At 41.3% G+C, this 21108-nt stretch overlaps 2 protein-coding genes across 2 annotated transcripts in view; one reads left to right on the top strand and one right to left on the bottom strand.

Annotated features, from left to right (window-relative positions):
- The window catches only part of jmjd1c (jumonji domain containing 1C), a 158339-nt gene extending 137970 nt beyond the window's left edge, over positions 1-20369 (bottom strand). The window contains exon 1 of the mRNA XM_062975768.1: positions 20310-20369. The gene's annotated coding sequence lies outside the window, so the exon portion shown is untranslated. The remainder of the gene's footprint in view (positions 1-20309) is intronic.
- An 87-nt stretch (positions 20370-20456) lies between these two features.
- reep3 (receptor accessory protein 3) overlaps positions 20457-21108 on the top strand; it is a 60550-nt gene continuing 59898 nt past the window's right edge. The window contains exon 1 of the mRNA XM_062975771.1: positions 20457-20605. Coding sequence (XP_062831841.1) covers positions 20574-20605 — 32 coding nt within the window. The 5' untranslated portion in view covers positions 20457-20573. The remainder of the gene's footprint in view (positions 20606-21108) is intronic.

The following is a 21108-nucleotide window of genomic DNA, read 5'->3' as shown; positions in this document are numbered from 1 at the left end:
TTCTGCCATTGCTACCCCTTAAATGTAGCCTCTGCCTACCCCGTCTCCCTCAAACTCTACCATTTCCGTGTTGTTGGAGGGCAGCGGAATCAGTGAAGGTGTGCCCAGCTATCTTTCTGGACATATTGCAATAATAATAATAATTATGATGATGATGATGTATTTGTAGACTGCCCTAACTCCCTAAAGGAACTCAGAAACATCTGCAGAGATCTCTAGGGATACTCTGGAGGTTCCTGCAGATTATGTCTCATTGACCTCTTCTTTTCTGACAAGGAAATGGCTGTGTCTTTGGGAGGAGTTTCCACCTCTTACAAGGTGAGCTGTGAGGGATTTGATTGTATAAGCTGAATAGAACTGCCTTTAGCCTATAAAGCCCTATACGTTCCGGCCCAAGGTACCTGTCCGATCCTATCTCCCACATGAACCATCTCCGAGTCTAAGATCATCTGAGGAGGCCCTACTCTTGGTCGCGCCTCCTTCGCAGGTGCAACTAGCAATGACGAGAGACAGGGTCTTCTCAGTGGTGATCCTCCAGCTATGGATACCCCAGGGATATTAGATCAGCCCCCTCCCTCCTGACTTCCAAAAGAAAATGAAAACATGGCTGTGGGATCAAGACTTCGGAGAAAAATTGTAGTGCAATTGATAGATATGTAATTATATGCAGTGACTACTGGAATGGCCTGGATTACGATTGTAGATAGTGTGGTTAATAGCAATTGTATTGTTTTTAAATGTTTTAATATATTTAAACTATTTTAAAATGTTTTTAATTGTACATTGTTTTAAGACATCAAATAGTTGCCTATGTGTAAAGCCACCTTGAGTCTCCTCTGGGGTTGAGAAAGGCAGGGTATAAATGTAGCAAATAAACAAACTGTTAACATAAGTGTTATCTCTACAAAAATAGGGTATAATCAGACTGTAAAGGAAGTTTTTCAGTTCCTGCATCCCCAGATAACAATATTTAAACAAATATTTGTGTGGGAAAACATGTCACTTTTTGATTCATTTCCCTAACTATTTTTTCCAGTTTGCTGTTAGTCAGTACCCTTAGCACAACTAAGCATCTAGAAGTTACCAGCAACTACATGAGGAATACAGCTAACCCATATAAACATTGATGGTTGAGATCCTAAATCCTCGGGATATTTATCTTGCTTTGTGAGGCAACTGGCTTTTTCACTAGCCAGTAAAGAAATCAAGGCTTATTGATGCTGCTCACTTGCTTTATACCAAATGGTTTTATAACTCTTGAACTGTAATTGATTAATTGATCAAATCAGAATGTGGTCAGTCTTATTTATTGTTTATTATTATTATTATTATTATTATTATTATTATTATTATTATTATTATTATTATATCCCCGAAGGGGACTCAGAGCAGCTTTACAAAATAGGCAGCAATTTGATGCCATGAACAAACATACATAAGCAATTACATTAAAACCAAAGCCATTAAAAACCACACAACTGGAAACCAATTATTAAAATCACGCAATCCAAAATCATAATCCAAGGCCGTTCCATTTGTCATTTCACTATTCCTTATTCTCTTATTGCATTAGAAACTCTTGTCACATAACTCAATAGTTCTCAACAGTGCAATTTTTAGAAGGCTCAGAAAGACAAACTGTTGAAAGCAGATTAACCATTGAATCACAGGAGTTAAAGGGGATCTGAACTATACTGTTGTCTTAAGGCAGTTCCCTTCCTTCATTAAACTGCCGCACATTAATCACTCTGTTCAACCACACAGGATCATTCTTCATCCTTTCTTACTTTAGAACATTTACTCACCTCCTCCCACTCTAAAGTAGATTACAGTCCCACTTCATCAACAAAGACACACAGATTGGAGAGAAAAACTTTATATGCTTTTGACCCTAATGGCGAGTAAGACAGTGTATGGAATCTCCAAGGTAAACTAAACCACCTAAACTGGGCTCTGCAGGCCAATGGATACTCCACCACAGACATCAGAAGAGCTGCAAGGCCAAGAACAGGCCATGAGAGAGTAAAGACAAAGATCCGCCCAGAGTTCTTGCCATACATCAAGGGAACCACTGAATGCATAGGGAAGCTAATGAAAAACACAACCTACAAACTATCTACAGACCCATTAGGAAAATCCAACAAATGCTACGTTCAGCGAAGGACAAGAGGGATCCTCTCACCTCTGCAGGAGTCTACCATATACCATGCAGCTGTGGACAAGTCTACATAGGGACCTCCAAACGCAGCATTGCCCAAACACAAATGAAGGAACATGAAAGGCACTGCAGACTAACCAGAGAAGTCAGTCATAGCAGAACACTTGATGAACCAACCTGGACACAGTATATTATTTGAGAACACAGAAATGCTGGACCATTCTAACAACTATCATGTCAGACTACATAGAGAAGCCATTGAAATCCACAAACGTGGACAATTTCAACGGAAAGGAGGAAACCATGAAAATGAACAAAATATGGCTACCAGTATTTTAAAAAAAACCTCTAAAATCAGAATAGTAAATAAAGAACACCACTCTGAAAACAGAGGAATTCAAGATATGAATCAATCAAGGCCAGCTAACACCTCTGAACAAAGGATTCCTCCAGGCCGGAAGAAGCCAGGCCTTGAAGCTGGCAAGGCCATTAATGCTAATCAAGGTGATTAATTACACTAGTCACACTGGCCTCCAACAGACAAGAGTTCTTTCTCCCACCCTGGACCTTCCACAGATACATAAGCCTCCCTTGCTCAGTTCTAGTATACCTCACAACCTCTGAGGATGCCTGCCATAGATGTAGGCAAAACATCTGGAGAAAATGCTTATGGAACATAGCCATACAGCCCAAAAAACTCACAACAACCCACTGTATGGCGTGTGTTAAATAACTGCAGGTAGAGGGAGGATCAGCCTAATTCTGATACTGACAAAAAGAAAATAGGTTGCCCTAAAGAAGTTGTGGCTGCCTGATATAAACCTACATTCTGTTGAAAGTAGACATTACAGGGGGGAAAACACATGCAAGCCTATTTAAGGGGAAACCCTACTGAACTCACAAGAATTTTCCCCTGGATCAATATCCATAGATTATGCTATAGGTCTTATTGAAATCAATGAACAAGTGAGTAATGGCTAATTTAAATCCCATTGCTGTCAATGGGATTTAGTCATGGCTAATTTTAGACAGATTAGGAACCTAATCCTGAAAATCCATCTGCCATGTTTTCCCCCTTGGCTTTCTTCTTGGGATTCCCCTCCGCCCCCTGCTTCTTTCTCCACCTCAACAAGCCAATTAATAGAGAGGTAATCACTAAAAGCAGGAAGCGCCACTAGAGCTTACATGATAAAAGCTGGTGTGGTGGGTGGGGATAGAGGTAAGGAAGGGCTATATAAACAGCCAGTCTATGCAGATAATGCATTCAATTCTGTGTCAGATCACTGTCAAATTCTACTTAATTTCCTGGGAGACTGAAAATACACATGAATTGGACTCAATTTTCCATGTTGTCTTTATCACATGAATAATGCAATCAATTACACACTACTTTTCGTTTTATAGTGACTTAACATTCATGCGTACAGGGTTTTACAGTGTTACTATTTAAATAAATAGAATACACCTTACCCTAGATTAGATTGGCCAGTTATTTGCATATATTTACATTTAATTACTGCATAGTTATTGGTAATTATATATTTGCAATCTTAAAGGCTACATTAGGAGTGGCCAGACGGTAACTCAGAATGTACTGGTAGACCTCTGCAGGATTTACAATACATTGGTAAAGATTTCTGACTATTTATTTATTTATTTACAGCATTTATATTCAGCCCTTCTCACCCCGAAGGGGACTCAAGGCGGATCACATTACACATATAGGCAAACATTCAATGCCTTTTAACATAGAACAAAGACAAACAAACATAGGCTCCGAGGGGCCTCAAACTCATGACCTCTTGGTCAGAGTGATTCATTGCAGTTAATTGCAGCTGGCTTGCTCTCCCGCCTGTGCCACAGCCCGGGCCTACCATCTGTCTGGAAAATAGCAACAGCACAAAGGCTTCTTTCCCCATCAGCACTAGGTTGCAGACATTGTAGTTTGTGCAAAGGAAAACACCAAGAGTGTGTTTTTTCTTGACTGGAATAAGATCCATTCTGGTACTGAAAACAAATTCCTGGGTCGAGTATTTTCTCAAAACCTTAGAGAAAGGCATTGGCAAACCTCCTCTAGGTAAAAAGTTCCAAGAAAATTGGTATGCCTTAAGGTTGCCAATGTTAGAAATAACTTTGAAAGCACACAACAACCTTTTCTCAATTTTAAGAGTATCCCTTCTTGCCCACACTCTGCTATTTTACACTATGTTCCACAGCATCTTAAGGTTCTCATAAAAAAATCAATATAGATCCTGGAAGCCCAAAATCTGTCATACAGTATTTTCAAATGATTGATTCCCCTCCTTTTGACATGTAACCTCGCTAGAGGATCACTGCCAGCCATTATCACATTTCATGACAGCCAAGACTTATTTCAAAGAATAATCAAATGCATATAGTGATTTTAAAATGTCTACGGGCCCTTCCACAGCGCCATATTACCCAAAATATCAAGGCAGAAAATCCTACAAAATCTGCTTTGAATTGGGTTATCTGAGTCCACACTGCCATATATTCCAGTTCAAAGCAGAGAATGTGTGGTTTTATTCAGCTATGCCGAAGGAGTCTAGATCTCTTCATTTGACCTTAGTAATCTTTACAACAATTCTACAGTAGACTGCAGATTAGAACAGGGGAATTGCATCCCAGATAATAGTGGCTCGCTGCCAGATTGCTTATTAAAAAGCAAAGGTGAGAGTTAGCACCATAATTTCCTACTGCACAGCCAAGTCACTTGGCCACTGATTGCAAATCTCCTGTGGGAACTCCCTTTTTCCACAGTACTGCCTACTGCTGATTCAAATGTACCTATTCTTCCATTATCCCTTCACTATCTTCAGGCCCTAGAATGCAAACTTCACCTCTGGTATGTTAATACATTCTCCCCAAGGCACCCTCTGCTACCCTTAGAATACCGGCTGTCAGCTGATACTGATTAACTGGGGCGACAAGGAAGAGAGCAGAGTCACTCCTAATTGAAAAACAAGGCATGGAGAGGTGAACCTAGCTGTTCTCTTTTGTAAGGTTTATTTGCTCTGGTGAATCTTCTTTTCAATTGGAGAAAGAGATAGCCCCAAATGGAAAACTACAGCCTCTCTGAAAGCAATTGAATACCCTCTGTAGCAAGAATGTTGAGAAAACAAAAGAATATTATGCTCTCGCCAGAAAAATAAATATTTAGAAAATCCCTGCTATTTCTACCATTATTACAGTTTTAGTCATTCTGTAAAATACTGCATTACTTTCTTTTGTAGACTATTATAGTACCTGACAGTTTTTAGTATCAACTAGCTGTACTTTTGTGCATGTCTCTTTTAAGTCTTAGCCCAGTTAGAAGTTCTTTGGACATCCATTCTGGCTTCTTTGCACTTGTCTTATTTTTATTCTTTGTTGGCACTGTTTGCATTTACGCCTTGAGTATTTCACTTTTGAAAAACTCCCATCCATCCTTAACTTCCTTGTCTTTTAGTATTGGCATCCATGGAATGCCACTAAGTATATCCTTCATTTTTTGGAAGTCAGCTGTCCTAAAATCCAGAATGCATATTTGACTTGTCTTAGTTTCAGCCTTCCTTTGTATGGCAAACCGCAGGAGCACATGGTTACTTTCCTCTAAGGATCTGACCACTTTGACTGCATTGATCAGGTCCTCTGCGTTTGTTAAGATGAGATCAAGAGTGGCCAATCCCCTTGTTGCCTCTTCTACCTTTTGGACCATAAAATTGTTTGCAAGGCAAGCGAGGAATTTGTTGGACTTTGTACTCTTGGCCGGGTTTGTTTTCCAGCAGATATCAGGATAGTTCAAATCGCCCATGACTACTATATATCTTCTCTGTGCCTGTTTGATCAACTGCTGACAGAAGGCTTGGTCGAGTTCTTCATCTTGGCTCAGAGGTCTGCAGTAGATGCCCGGTTCCCTTGATTCTTATCCAGATCGTTCAAGCTGGTTTCTGGGATTGCAGTCTTGCATCTCTTCTGCAACGTAACTTTTTTTTTACATATAAGGCTTCACCTCCTCCTCTTCCCTTTGTTCTGTTTCTGTGAGAGGTTGTAGCCATCAATGGCTACATTCCCTCCCCCTCCCCCTCATCAGGCCGGATCCTGGTTCTACCACCACTGTAGCTGTCGCTGCCGGGACTCAGCCCAGTGAATGAGCCAGCAAGCGAGGGAGGGCAGGCGACAAAGGTGCAGCAGCGGCAGAAGCTTCCTCCTCTTCCTCAATGGCCAGCCTGCCGAGGAGGAGGACCGCCAGCAACAAGGGAAGGGGCAGCCTCGCTTGGGGGCTGCACTGCCCCTGCCACTTATTGTCTTCTTCCTAGATGGCCAGCCTGCTGAGGAGGAAGAGGAAGATAATTGCCAGCAACAGAAGTGGGGTCAGCATGCAAGCCTTGTTTGGGGGCTGTGCTGCCCCCACCATTTATAGTCTTCTTCCTCCTTCTCTTCCTTGCTTGGGGGCTTCTCTTCCTCAATGGCCAGCCTGCTGAGGAGGAGGAGGATTGCCAGCAACAGCAAAGAGGTTCCTTCTTCTGCCACTCTCCCTATTATCCAACAGTTTCTCTTATCCAACATTCTGCCCACCCATTTATATCAGATAACTGAGACTGTACCACATGTGACTTCACAATGCTTGTGGGTAAGCAATATTTGTGGTGTTCCATTGTCTGTGCAGATATAGAGCTTGTCTGGTTTGGCGACTCTGGAACATAGAACATATTATTGTCCATGTGGTAAACAATCTGTGTCCTGTTATAAACTGTAGAATCCTAAAGATTGCCTCTGAGTATAACCATAGATAGATGGATGGATATAGATCTCTTTCTTTCTCTGCCCTCCCCTTGGGGAGAATGACAGGGAGCGTAGCTTCCTTGTTGGCCACGCCCCCATGTTATTTTCATGCCAGGAGAGGCCATAGACCCCTCCCAGGGAGCGACCCCCGTGTCTCCTGCTCCCTATTGTTGAAAGTCTGGCTACCAGTGTATCGTAAAACTCTAAAATCAGGACAGTAAATAAAATACACCACTCAGAAAACAGAGGAATTCCAGACATGAAACAATCAGGGCCAGCTAATACCTCCCAACAAAGCATTCCCCAGGCAAGAAGAAGCCAGGGTTTGAAGCTGCAAGGCTATTCAATGCTAATCAAGCCGGCTAATTGCCATATTTACACTTTCCTCAGGCAGACAAGAGTTCTTTCTCCCACCCTGGACCTTCTACAGATATATAATGAGAAGCCTCCCACAGGATGGTAAAACACTCGGGTGTCCCCTGGGCAACATCTGTGCAGATGGCCAATTATCTCACACCAGAAGCGACTTTCAGTTTCTCAAGTCGCTCCTGACCCGGAAAAAAAAATGCAATGAAAATATTATAATAATACAATAATATAATGTGATGCAGAATGTCCCGCAGCAACAAATAAGTTGCAGCTTAATAAACCTTTTTCCATGTTTTTTAGGATAGAAACCTAGGAAATAATAACATGGATAAACCTAGTAGCAAAAATCAAAGTGTTACATAGTGTAATATATTATAGTAGTGTACATTAATAATGTAATACAATTATAATATAATTATACTATAATACAGTTATAATATATTATAATATTATAATACTATAAGTATAATAATAAAATATTATAATAATGTAATACAATAATAATAATAAAGTAAGTAGTATCATTCGCTCACTTCGCTGGGGCCCACGAAAACAATTTTTGCTCTCAATATCCCTCCTTTCCGTGGCTAGGCCACAGAGCCTCGGCTTCACGTAACTCGTCAAGCCGAACTAAGTGGTGAGGAGGCGGGTCTAGCTGTCCCTTGCGGACCCACCCACGTCAGTTGCTAAAGAGAGGAGACGGCTTGGCTGTTGCTAAGGGGAGGAGCTGTCTGCTACGACGGTTGCCCAGGGAGGAGGAGACTGCTTGGCCGTTGCTAAGGCGATGAGCTGTCTGTTATGATGTTGGTTAAGGGAGAAGGAGACTGACTGGCCATTGCTAAGGGGTATGGTTTTACCTGTCTCAGGTGTGACAGGTTTGTGATAGTATGTATGTGAATAGCTTAAAACACTTGTCAGTTCGAATGCTACATTGTGTCCAAATTTCGTAGCAATCGGTGAAGCAGTTTGGGAGATATGAGGTCCTCACAAACAAACATTACATTTTTATTTATACAGATTTGTTGTTGTGTGTGTTAAAATCATTTCTGACTTACGGTGACTTTAAGGCAAGCCTATAATGTGATCCCCACTGTACCCTGAAACCTGCTCCAGCATATTGACACCTCTAAAACTACAGGGAGAAGAGAAGGCAGTTCTGTTGTGCTTTCAGCACAACTCTGGAAACAGATTCAGGACAAAGAGTACATTTGTCATTTCAGAAGTACTTTAGAACAGAATTCTAGCATTGTGGATTCTCACAATACAGTTTAAATTAATTACACTGCAGCTCCATTTCTACTAATATAGGAGTATGCACCTTGGAAATTAATGCTACTTACTTCAGAGCAGACTAGAACAGATTTTTTCTTAATAATGTATCTTAGTGCCCAGACAACTAAAACCATGAAAATTGAATTCTTCAAGCCATCTTAGAAGCCACAATTGCACTAAGTCTGCAATCTTCTGTACACTTAACTAGGATTAAGCCCCCTCCAACACTGTAAGATTTACGTGGTAAATATGCTTAGAAGCATATTCTACACCTGAAACTTGCTTAGAAGTAAGCTCCCTTGATGCCAATAGAATTTATTTCTAAGGATTACTACTTAACCCATGATCCTAAACACATTTACTTGTAATAAAACCCCATCAATTTAATTGGAAACCTTTTCCATATAACTATCTGTAAGACAGCAGCAAAAATAAAAACAGAACTCCAGTTATAGCACAATGATGTATAAGGAGATATCCCACTTTTCTGAAGGAGCAAAGAAGCAGCAGCCATAGGTGTCATTATGCAGATGATGTTATAATATGCTTTTTAAAAGATGTCCTCTGCTATTTCTGTTTTTTTTTTTAAAAAAAAATCTGCTTTCTGGTATTTCTCCAAAACCTTAGAGCAAAACTGCATAGCCCAAATCTATAAACATAATCAAGCCATGGAAATCTGTGTGTGTGTGTGTCTTTGGAACAACCAAGTTTTGGCTGAAGGATTCTGGATCTGTAGTCCGAAAAACCCCAATGCCTTCAAGCTCTGAAGAACACTTTGATGGAACTAAGCCCAATGAAATGAATCGGCTTGTTCCTCCAAATACAAAAGACACAAATTTTAAAATTGTGATTTAGCTTAGAGAAGATAGTTTCTCAAAGGTTAGCCAATGTACACTATGCTCTTAACCTACTGAATCCCAGTAAGTTAGCTAATCCATCTGGAAAAGCAGCATGAACAAAGGTATTTTATTCAATGTGGCCACTGGTCATCATGATCTATATACTCAAATTAGACAAAATGTGGCTCCCCGGATATAGAGACTACAACTCTCATCTCCATTTTACTTATTAAAACCTTTCTATCTTGTTTATTGTTATAGGATCTCAGAGTAGCATAACATTGGAAACAGGCACTTCAATAATAGGCCATGCTTTGGCTTAACGCCAGGAAGAAACCAACATTTGCACCAGTTGAACCTCCAAATGGAAGGCATTCTCAGACATCCTCAAATTTTGTATTGTTCCTAGTGGAGGCGGGCCTCAATTAACTGGCAGGTACACCTAGAGAGAGGTGTTCTTTCAACTCTCATAGTCCCCAACTGTCCAGGGCTTTAAATGTCATCACTAGTACCTTGAATTCAGAAGAAAACCAAATGGGTTGCCTGTGTAGCCCATCATCCATTATCACTGGCTAATCTGGGAAAGACCAATTCGATTTATACTCTGTGAACATTTATGTCCACATTCCTTAGGAATTTGGCTTGCATTTCCAGAAGACTTCTTAATTCACTTCCTTTTCTTCTGTTAACAGACTGGATCGCTTTGTCAATGACCTTGGAACTTCCTGCCCAGCCACCAAAAGGGGATTCTGGTCTTAACGTGATCAAGGGGGAGGGAGGGTTGAGACAGAGAAACAATTCTAAACCATAAAAAGCTCTGCTTTGAAAAGACAGCCCAAACAAAGCAGTAATCTTAACAGGCTGTCAACACAGAGGGAAGGAGAGAACTGTTTCCGTTTTCTATAGACTCCATTCATAGGGGGCTACATTTTTTTCAGGCTCCAGTAACACCAAATGGAAGCAATAAACCAGTATAGCCATAAGACCTTGCTGCCATAGCTACAGTCCTGAAACTGAGCCATGTTGAACTCTCCCCTTCCTTTCTGGATCATGTTTCCTTTCGAAAAAGGAATTCAGGAAGCTTTTTCTTCCAACTCTGCTTAGAAGGGAGAAAGGTACTTAACTCTCTCGGCACCTTTGGATGTAGGAAACCCTTAGAATAAACAAGGAAAATAATGCAGAGTAAGAAACAAAAACCACAAAAACAGATCGGACTTAATTGATTCCATCAATAAGGTAATATGTTGCTTTATTTAAAGAAAGGCAAAAAAGAAGACATTATGTTGTTTTTCCAGACTGTAAGATCAGCCTTATTTCAGACTGTGCCTTGAAAGGAACTACTTGCATTTCACAGTTGTACAACCAAACATGTCTAATCTGGGGTTAATGCAAATGTTTCAGTCTGAAATTGCAATTCCAGATGGCTCAGACTGTTACAGCTGCCTCCAGGTCCTTTTAGCATGTACACACAAGGTTAAATAAAAGAAAGAGATTTAAACAAAACACTAAAGGTGAAGAGAATGAAATGTCTTTGTTATCTGCCACGTTGTTATGAATTCTGGCAGAGGGATTTATTTTGAAAAGGATGCACAGAAAATTCCACACTGTCCAGTTTAGGACAGGGAAAGCAAAAACTATTGAGGCAGGTTGTTTGGGAAAGAATATCTGAATAGCAAGGTTCTAAAGATATGAAGCCTAAATACTTTAAAGGCATCAGATCCCATCTGATCTTGTGAAACTAAGCAGGGTGAGCCCTGCTTAGTACTTGGATGGGAAACCACCATCAGATATCAGGTGCTGTGGGCTATATTACAGAGAAATATAGTCCAGTATCTTGAGCTTTCCTTCATCCTCCTCCCAATGATGCTGCTACTAAAAAACATCCAGCTAGAAAAAGAGGAAGCTGAGTGAGTATAAAAATTTTGTAAAAAAAAGAGCTTCACCGTCAGAGACTTTATTAACTGCATATAAGGTAATATATACAGGGTGTTTGAAAAAGAACTCCCTAGTTTTAATGTGTTTTAAGTTAAAACTAGGGAGTTCTTTTTCAAACACCCTGTATATTACATTTTTGTGCCAGGCATGGTGGACAAACAGAGCTTAAGAACATATGACAAATTGCCAAGGTGCATAAAATAATAATTGTCCCATTTACTTGAATATATATCCCACTGTGTTCAATGAGGTTTACTCCCCAGCAAGCATATTAAAAGAGTGTCACCGAATAAGGTTAAATTTGTCTCTCTCTCGCTACAACTTTTGCCCAGTTTCTCTATAGTTAGGAACACCGGCTTCTCTCAACAATGATGCAACCCAGATGATGGAAATGTATTTGGTTTGGAGCTTCCCCCTTTTCCAAGGGTTTTTTGTTAGGAGGAATGTTGAAAATGCTCCATAAACGTAAGTGCAATTGAATTTTGTAGTGGCTTATTGTATTAGCATCCCTAGTAACCAGTGTTTTGTTACTCCCTTATTTATGAAGTAGAGGACAAATTAGTCAACTAAACAATGTGGCTAAAAGATATAGAATGAGTGGAGAGAATTAGTTCTCTAAGTATTGTTGGTGTTGGGTGTCATCCTGGACTCCACAAGTCTCCGGTCCCCAATGAGTAGCTAGACTAGGAAAACAGGATTAGAGTGAGGGATTCCTTTCCCTATTCCTATAGATGCCTTCCTAGAAGGGGCTTTCTGTCTCTACTCCTCTCTTCCTATTTGCTATTATCTCCTCCCCCATTTGTTGATGTAGCAGTGTGATTTCTTTGATGTATTAGGTAACTTCCTCTCTATTGCCAACATGTTTGGGCCTAGGCTTTGACCATATGGTCGGCCTCTATTTTCCTTCTCTTCTGCCTTTTGTCTCCTCCTGTGAGGACGCATCTTGCCATTCTCCAGGCAAGATGTAGCTGCATGCATACATTTTTTGATATCTTTACCTTTTACCTTCCTTAGAATATGAGATTTAGAAAGTTAGTTAGCTCCAAGAACTTTCCTATCCAGAATGTATTTCTTTTACTTCAATAAATACATTTGAACTTATATTTTTGGCTCTGCAGTCCTGTGCCATCCTAAGCAACAGAGGCTTATCCCTGCTCACAACACGTACATTACTGCTGGTTGTGAAGTGTGCTGCTAGCACTCTGCTATATTTTTGGTGAAATCACCCCAAGAGAGAGTTATTTTTGAATCTAACTGCTCACAGATTCCCAACAGTTGGACTGTGCAACCTCCCCTCTAGTTATGCTGATGTGATTTACAGACCAATTATTTCTGGAAAGCTATAGGCTCCCTGTCCCAACATTGAATGTACTACAATGTTTTGATACCAAAAGCGGTACAGCAGGTGATGGTTAAAAATAAACTAGGGCAGATCCAAACCAGGCACTTACAGACACATAAGAGGTTTAGTATCCATGATGCATAAGGAATTGGGCAGGCACATGAATTGGTGCAAAAGTGTTACAAGCCAGATTTCTGCTAAATACACACTGTGCAAGAGCCCCAAAGCTGATTGAGACTGAAAAACCCTGAGCCCTGTTTGCAAGCCTATTACCCATAAGGCAGCACACAACTGTTTGTACATCCTCTACTGATGTTCCCTCCCCTCTATTTTAAGAAACACTAAATATCATTTGAAATGGACTTTAGACAACTTTTTTAAAGGGAATCCATATGATTGTGGCTTCATACCTTCATTTATTACCATTTTCCTTAGAACAACAAATGCCAGATTTGTTTTAGAGGTATAAATGTAGGCAGTAATTACTCACATTCCGTTTTTCAAACTGAGGTAGTCCTCGATTATTATATTTCAAATGAATTGCAGCTGCATGCTTTTCAGTTGTCATTTTCTATTCCTCAGTTTGATAAATTTACCAGCTTTTGCTACAGTGCCTATATTCGAGGAAATATGACAGGATCAGTGCTAATAAAAATGACACCTAATTGCCATTTGGTGTTTACCTTTACAAATGTCTCTTTAAATGTAAATGCAGCTTTCCGCCAAGGCTCCTGTTACCATGGCAATGCAGGCAAAAGCTAAATCTTCTGGGCTGGTTTCCATAAAGGGCAGCCCTTTTATATAAGGATATATTTCTCTGTGAGTAACGGCTTGCATGCAAGTGAAAACACCCAGGCCAGGGAACTAGAGAATATACTGACATTGCAAAGTAATTCCAACAAGACCAAAAACTTTCAAAGCAAGGCATATAGTGGTGTTCTTTCACTCACCTTCCTCCATGAGCAGGAGGAAATTCAGTATCTATTGAGAAACAGAAGGTTCAATTTCAATTGGGAAAGCGAATCAGTACTAGATACTGTATTGATATTTTGCTTCTGCAGCACTCTCTTCACAATCTTATAGCTAGAGCAGAAGGAAGACATTACAAGCTTCACAGCAGAGTTAGTCCGCAAAGCAACTTCTCCATGCTGTGGCATGTAGCAGATACTCAATAATTCTGCAACACAATACCAAACTTAAAATGGTCCCACAACTCCTTGTTACCCTAATCTGACCAAAATAAAATAAACCCCCAAAACCTGGATTGACTTATCCATGGGTCAATGTGAGTGTAATGCCTTAACTGTAATTTAAAAAGGACCATCCCTTTCTTTGAATAGAGTTGCAAAAGACTTGGGGCCATTCCACACAGCCCTATATCCCAGAATATCAAGGCAGAAAACCTCACAATATCTCCTTTGAACTGGGTTATCTGAGTCCACACTCAGGTAATGTGGGATTTTCTGCCTTAATATTCTGGGCCCTAGGAACCCTTTCACACAGCCATATAACACAGAATATCAAGGCAGATAATCCACAATATCTGCAATATCTCCACACTGCCATATAATCCAGTTCAATGTACATTTTATACAGCTGTGTAGAAGGGGCCAAGGAGACACTAAAAGAAGCACCAACCTCCTCTTTTCTCTCTGCCGTTGCACCATTACTGGCCCTTTTGAATGTCTTGGCGGGGAAAATGGTGGAGGAGTACAGGGGAAGCTAGGGCAACTTTGGTGCTTTCCCCTTTCTGTTGAGCAGTGGTTCTCGACTTGTGGGTCTCCAGATGTTTTGGCCTTCAACTCTGAGAAATCCTAAAAGCTGGTAAACTGGATGGGATTTCTGGGAGTTGTAGGGCAAAATAGCTGGGGACATACAGGTTGAGAACCACTGCTATGGAGTGACCCTTGACTTATCCATGGGTCAGATCATAACCAATAATTTTGGTCCTGAAACCCTGCCTCAACATATGCACAGGGTTAACTTGTACCTTAGTATATACCAGTGGTTCTCAATCTTGGGTTCCCAGATATTTTGGCCTTCAACTCCCAGAAATTCAAACAGCTGGTAAACTGGCTGAGATTTCTGGGAGTTGCAGGCCAAAACACATGGGAACCCACAGGTTGAGAACCACTGGTATATACAGTGCCTGTCTATTTGTCATATTACCTTTAGATCAGAGACTGAATGCAACTGAATAACAGCTATGAGACAACACAACCTGAAAAGTACTCTTGCCTGTATGTTCAGCTTGTTGAATGTCCATAGGCATGTCCAATGCCACTTGGAAAACAGAAAACTGGACTCAATAGCCCTTTGGTTTGATTTGGCCACCCTGCTTTCTCAGCTCCCACTGCTCCAATCACTAAGCTTTGGGTGGGGTTCTACCTCCCACAAACTTTGCCACATTTCTTAGAGCAATTACATTTTCCAGCTGTTTACATATGTGCTCCAGTCTCCATCCTTATATGGACAGGGGCAGGAGCAAGCCAACACTTTGCCAGCTGCCAAAACATACAGTTAAAATAGCTAAGAGTAGCTGATATTCTGTTAGATCCAGAACAGCTAAGAGGAGTGTAGCTGATGTTCTGTTACGGCACCTTTTATATGCAAGCATCCATATGGCAACATGTTTTGTTCAGTGCCAATTTACTTAGTAAATTTATATCCCATGTTTCCATTAACATTAATGCTGAAGAAGGGTAATCAAGAAATAAATGTGTGAGCAATAAACTTGTAATTTTAACATTAAAACTGAACAAATAACCATAAAACATATTGGCCAGAATGGGGAAAATTAGCATTCACCAGATTAAAACCAATATTATCTGAGCAATGACTCGAATGCTAAAAACTAGTCCAAATAAAATAAAAAAAACAGAGCCAGCTGGCTTCCCACTGTAGAAAATATTAAAATAAGCAACCAAGGAAAAGGGTGTGTGAAGTTCGTCAATTGCACATAGTTGAATTATGGTCATCAGTGTCACAAGATGTAGTTATGGATGCCAACTAAGAAGGCTTCAAAGGATACTGGAGGACAGCACTAATTTGTCTTTGCTGATGAGTACAAGATGGAGGCTGCAAGTAAATTCCCAACCCCCCTGATAGTCTTCCCATATAGAAGAAATGAGTAAAGGGCCTGTTTCCCAAGAATCCTAAGAGCTGGAAGAATATAATCGTTCAAATAACTTGGCACCAGGTCTTACAGGGCTTTATATATTACTAACTGTACTTTGAATTGTGTGATGAAACAGTAGACAATGATGTGACAGAACAAAGGAGTCATGTGTTCCCTATTACTGGTCTTAGTCGGCTTGGCCCGAGATTTTTGACCATTATAATACTTACAAAGAAATCAGCTTCAATATCTGCAAAATCAGATATCACCCAGTTCAAAATCAGCTTCACCCAGAGTGTAGTATGCCCACATGGGATGCAACTATGGCATATGCCATCATAGCTAGACTTCACATTTCCAGGAACTGGTGAATTTAACACACTTGTCTAAACTGTGCAAACATTCCTGATGCACCAACAATACTAACCATCAAAGTTAGGTCAGATACAGGGAGGACACCCAATCTGCAGTTCAGACTTTCCGAGGGGAATGTAGTGCCACTCAATACAGGCTAAATACCCCTATTCCTTATACTGCCTAATAACTGGAAATAGTATCTCTGGTCTTGAATGGGTTAAGCTTCAATTTGTTTGCCTTTTGCCCCTCAATTACTGACATTAGATGGCTAATTTAGAACGTCACATTGAGATAGAAAGGATACACAAATACTTAAGAAGATTTTAAAAAAAATCACGATTCAATGTTTTTAGTAAAAAAAATTCACACTTCAGCTATTCAGCAAGTCTTCTCCCTCAAGGACAGTTGATTTCGCTTTTATTTTTGGACTCACTGATCTGTTTCCCAAGTGAAAATCCAATTCACCAGATTTAAACAGCAAGCAATTTGCTATCTAATCAGGGCAACAAGCTGGAACACTGTGATTAGTGACACTGCAATTTGCACAGGTATTACACAAACAGAAATCAGTATGGGTGTTGCTTACCCACCCGGCCCTAACGTACCCAGACACATCAACATTTGCAATCTAAATGAGCTGCTTGCAGAAAAATGAAGAAATCTCTGCCAGCAAGAGGGACCTGGAACCTACAATGCATAGGAAGAATTCTCAAAAATGCTAGTGAACTTGCCCACATGTCAGAAATATGTGTATTACACAATAACACAAAGCATTCATTATTAAAAAATTTGAAAATTGGACATATGGAAACCTCTTAATCAAGAGAAGAAAATGATTTCTGTATTGACATTAAGACATTGTTGCAGCAGATCAAGACTTACAATTTCATAACTGATCATGGGTTAGTACATTATGAGATGTTTTCTCATTGCTGGGAGATAAAACTTCACAGTCATTTACCATAAATGCAGATTTTTCTTATAGCAATATGGCATGAGAATGTAGAGATTACAGACTTGTTGGCCTCCAGTGGTTCTTAATTCCTCTGCATTAGGACTTGTGGAAGAAGGAATGATGTCCAGTAGCAAGCATTAAGAGGTCTCAAAACTCTCAAAACTGGTGCACTGTAAAGCTATAGGCTATGTTTCAGTGGAAAGAATCACATTTGAGCATCCCTATGATATCCTATGAAATATATGAAGGACTTGAAAGCACATACATACTCCCCAACCCCCCTGAATTATTAGTGCATGAAAAACCTTCAAAATCTCAGGCCGACCTACTTCTCCTTCTTTACGCAACTCTATCCTCCTCTCAACCTGATGTGGAAGATATGGGAAGGGTCACACATTGGGATTTCATCAGAGAAAGCCAATTGGTTCTGCTGATAGATATGCTTTCATCAACCAAGCGATTGGATTTGATTTCTCCTCCAGCTTTCACTGCCAATATCCCAAAGGGGTTGCTTGGAAAGATTTTATACCAACTCTTAATTCAAGCAGTGATAGTGAAAGTAACTATACCTGGCCCCAGAAAGACCAAAATCAAAAACAGACTATGGCCAAAACATACAAATAGAGGAAAAGGAAAAGCAGGGTAGTGCATCCTATGGGCGAGGCACTGCATTCTTTGATCCCTTCATTCTGATATTCAGATCTACCGTCCCTGCTTCAATAACCAGATTTTGAATCACAAGTCCAGGATCTCACTTAGCTGAATGGAAATGGCAGGGAAATGCTTGGCATCCTATATTTTTGCATTACATAATGATGACTATTACCAACTAATGAACATAGCCCTGTAAAGCCATTTTAATGGAAGCAATACAGGTTACTATCCAAAGAGAGCACAGAGGTCCCTTTTACACTGCTAAATAATTCAGATTATCAAAGCGGATAATCTACATTATCTGCTTTGAAGTGGATTATATATAGCAGTGTAGAAGGGGCCTAAAAGTATTTTGGATATTTTGGGGGATATAAGAATACCTGCATTTAAGATACCTGATATCTTGGAGAAGGGGCCGAAGTCTAAACGTGAAATTCATTTATGTTTCATCTACATCTTCCCTGAATTTTGCACACAGTATATATTCAATAAAGCATGAAACAATATTTATGCACACTGAACCATCAGAAATCAAAGGTGTCATTGACTCGGCCACTTAGGTGGACAGCTTGGGATTTTGGATTTCTGCACAAAGGAGGCTCAACCTGTATATGGCCCCATCTACACGGTCAGATAAAATCCAGATTATCTGCTTTGAACTGGATTATATGGCAGTGTTGACTCAGCTAACCCAGTTCAAAGCAGATAATGTGAATTATCTGTTTTGATAATCTGGACTATATGGTAGTGTAGAAGAGGCACCAGTCTGCCATATAATCCAGTTCAAATCAGATAATCTGGATTTTATCTGGCAGTGTAGATGGGGCCTCGTATAATCTAGGTTAAAGAAGATAATCTGGATTTTATACGGTTGTGCAGAAGAGCCCTATATCATTGGTAAAGCCTTTGAAATAAATGACATGAGAGAGGAGCATAGCTTGGAATAGTACTGTTTTCTGGAAAATGTACTAACATAACAACAATGTAATTCAGATTAAGGCAGTGGTTCTCAACCTGGGGTCCCGAGATGTTTTTGGCCTCCAACTCCCAGAAATCCCAGCCAGATTTCTGGGAGTTGAAGGCCAAAACATTTGCGGACCCCAGGTTGAGAACAACAGTGTAATTCAGATTAAGGAGAACATGAACCTAAAAACTTCCAGCTGCCACAATTTCCCTGTAAACTACAACCAAAAACAGGGTCTAATTTTAGTGTCAGGGTAGGGGGGATACATTATATTCCATAAGTGAACATATGAAGCTTCCTTTTATAGACTAATGCCTACTGGTGCATCTGAACTGTAGAATTAATGCAGTTTGGCACCACTTTCATGGCAATGGCTCAGTAGTACAGAATCATAGGACTTGTCGTTTGGTGAGGCATCAGCACTCTTTCACAAAGAAAGCGAAAGACTGGGTTGCTGTGCATTTTCCGGGCTGTTATGGCCATGTTCCAGAAGCACTCTCTCCTGACGTTTCGCCCACTTCTATGGCAGGCATTATTATGTTTAACAATGTTTTTAAATGTTTAATGACAGTTTTAATGCAATTTAATTTTAAGGTTTGCATTGTACATTTTAAGGTATTGAACAATTGCCTCCATGTAAGCCGCCTGAAGAAAGGCGGGGTTGAAAGAGAGCAAATAAAATAAAAAAAGTAAGCATGGCCATACAGCCCGGAAAATGCAGAAAAACCCAGTGATTCTGGCCATGAAAGCCTTCGGCAAGGCTAAACTGCAACTCCCAGGATTACATAGCATTGAGCAAGCAAGGTGGTGTCAAACTGCATTAAATCTGCAGTGTGGATGCTCTCTTTGTGGGACAATGATCAACACGGGGGGGGGGGGATAAGGAAGATTTCTACCCAGAAGCCTATTTCAAAGACCTGCAAGGTCAGCTGATGCACTCTGTTGTTTGCTCTGGCCTGGTTTCCCCACCTCCAGACCTTCCCTTTCTTCCCTACGCCCATTTCCCCACCCAAGCGACAGGCCTGAATTCCTTCTGAGCATGTTAAAAGTGCAAACCATTTGTATGTGTGTGTGTGTGTATATATGTGTATATGGGTGGGAGGCATATTTGATGATCCCAGGCCATATATTGGAAACAATCCCGCCACCCCTCTAAGGAACAAATGCAAACCAATAAATAAAACGCCTAAAGGGCGGGGATCGGTAAGGAAACAGTGCATAAACGAAAGCGGTTCCAACCAAAGCCATTTCCCAGCTTTCCTTGCCACTCCCAAGGGAACCGGTGCCCCCCCCCCCCCCCCCGGTTTCCCCAGCCGACAAGAATGGGAACTCTTTGCAAGGAAAGTATGGCGAAGCTCGGGCTCCTTTGCAGACTGGCACCTAGTGCGGTGCCCGAAAACCAACCAGGGCAACAACAAAGCCACAAGGAATAAATCCCTGCCTTCCTGCTCCATCGGGGCCGGGGCTTTAGCCCATCCACCAGCCGCCACCCTATAGCCGGGGATATATGGGGAGGGGGACAGACCACGCCTGCGCATAACCGCCGCCGCTCCTTACATACCCATCCTCTCCTCGCCGACCAGAAGCGCGACGCATGCGCTCTTGCTCCGCTCAGCTCGACGGCAGGCGGCGGGGGGATGCGGCCGCGGGGCGGCGGACCAATCAGAGAGCGGGTGGGCGTGGCCTCCGCCTATTATGAGGTTGGAGGTGAGAGCGGGAGGCGGAGCGTCACAGTCGTCGGTGAGGCGGCTCAGAAGAAGCCGCCGGCCTAGGCTGTATTGGGCAGGACGAAGGGAAAAGAGCGCGACAACGGCATACCCGCAACATGGTGTCGTCTATCATCTCCCGAGCCGTTGTGTAAGTAGAAAGAGAGTGGGTAGACTCGGAAGATATCGAAATAGTATCCTCATTATCCCTCTCCGCTCCTTCCCTCCGCCCTCACAGTGTGGGGACACTGCGCATGCGCGCTAGGAGGAAGGGTTCTGTTCCTGTCCTGGAGCACCTTCTACCTTCTCTCTGGGGTGGGTTGAGGTACACAACGATGTGCCACAGCGCATGCGCACTGAAATGGTTGCGGTCCTGTGCTGGGCCACCTTTTCTACCTGTGTGGACACGCTCATGGAGTAGGGTTTGCACCTTCCTTGTATTACCTTGCCTCCAATCTTGAATACGCTCACTGGGCCTGGTTATTGGTCGGTTGCGAATGCATTTTATTGTATTTTATATGTCTTATGATTTTATATGTTTTATATATGATCTAAATGTAGTCTGCTGTTGTATTATATTGTATATTCTGGACTTGGTCCCAATGTGAGCCGCCCCGACCTCAGAGCCTCACAACCTCTGAGGATGCCTGCCAT

This window comes from Anolis carolinensis, chromosome 3 (genome assembly GCF_035594765.1).
Source record: "Anolis carolinensis isolate JA03-04 chromosome 3, rAnoCar3.1.pri, whole genome shotgun sequence".
In the NCBI taxonomy this organism is placed as follows: Eukaryota; Metazoa; Chordata; class Lepidosauria; order Squamata; family Dactyloidae; genus Anolis; species Anolis carolinensis.
This window is presented reverse-complemented; position numbering and strand designations above follow the sequence as displayed.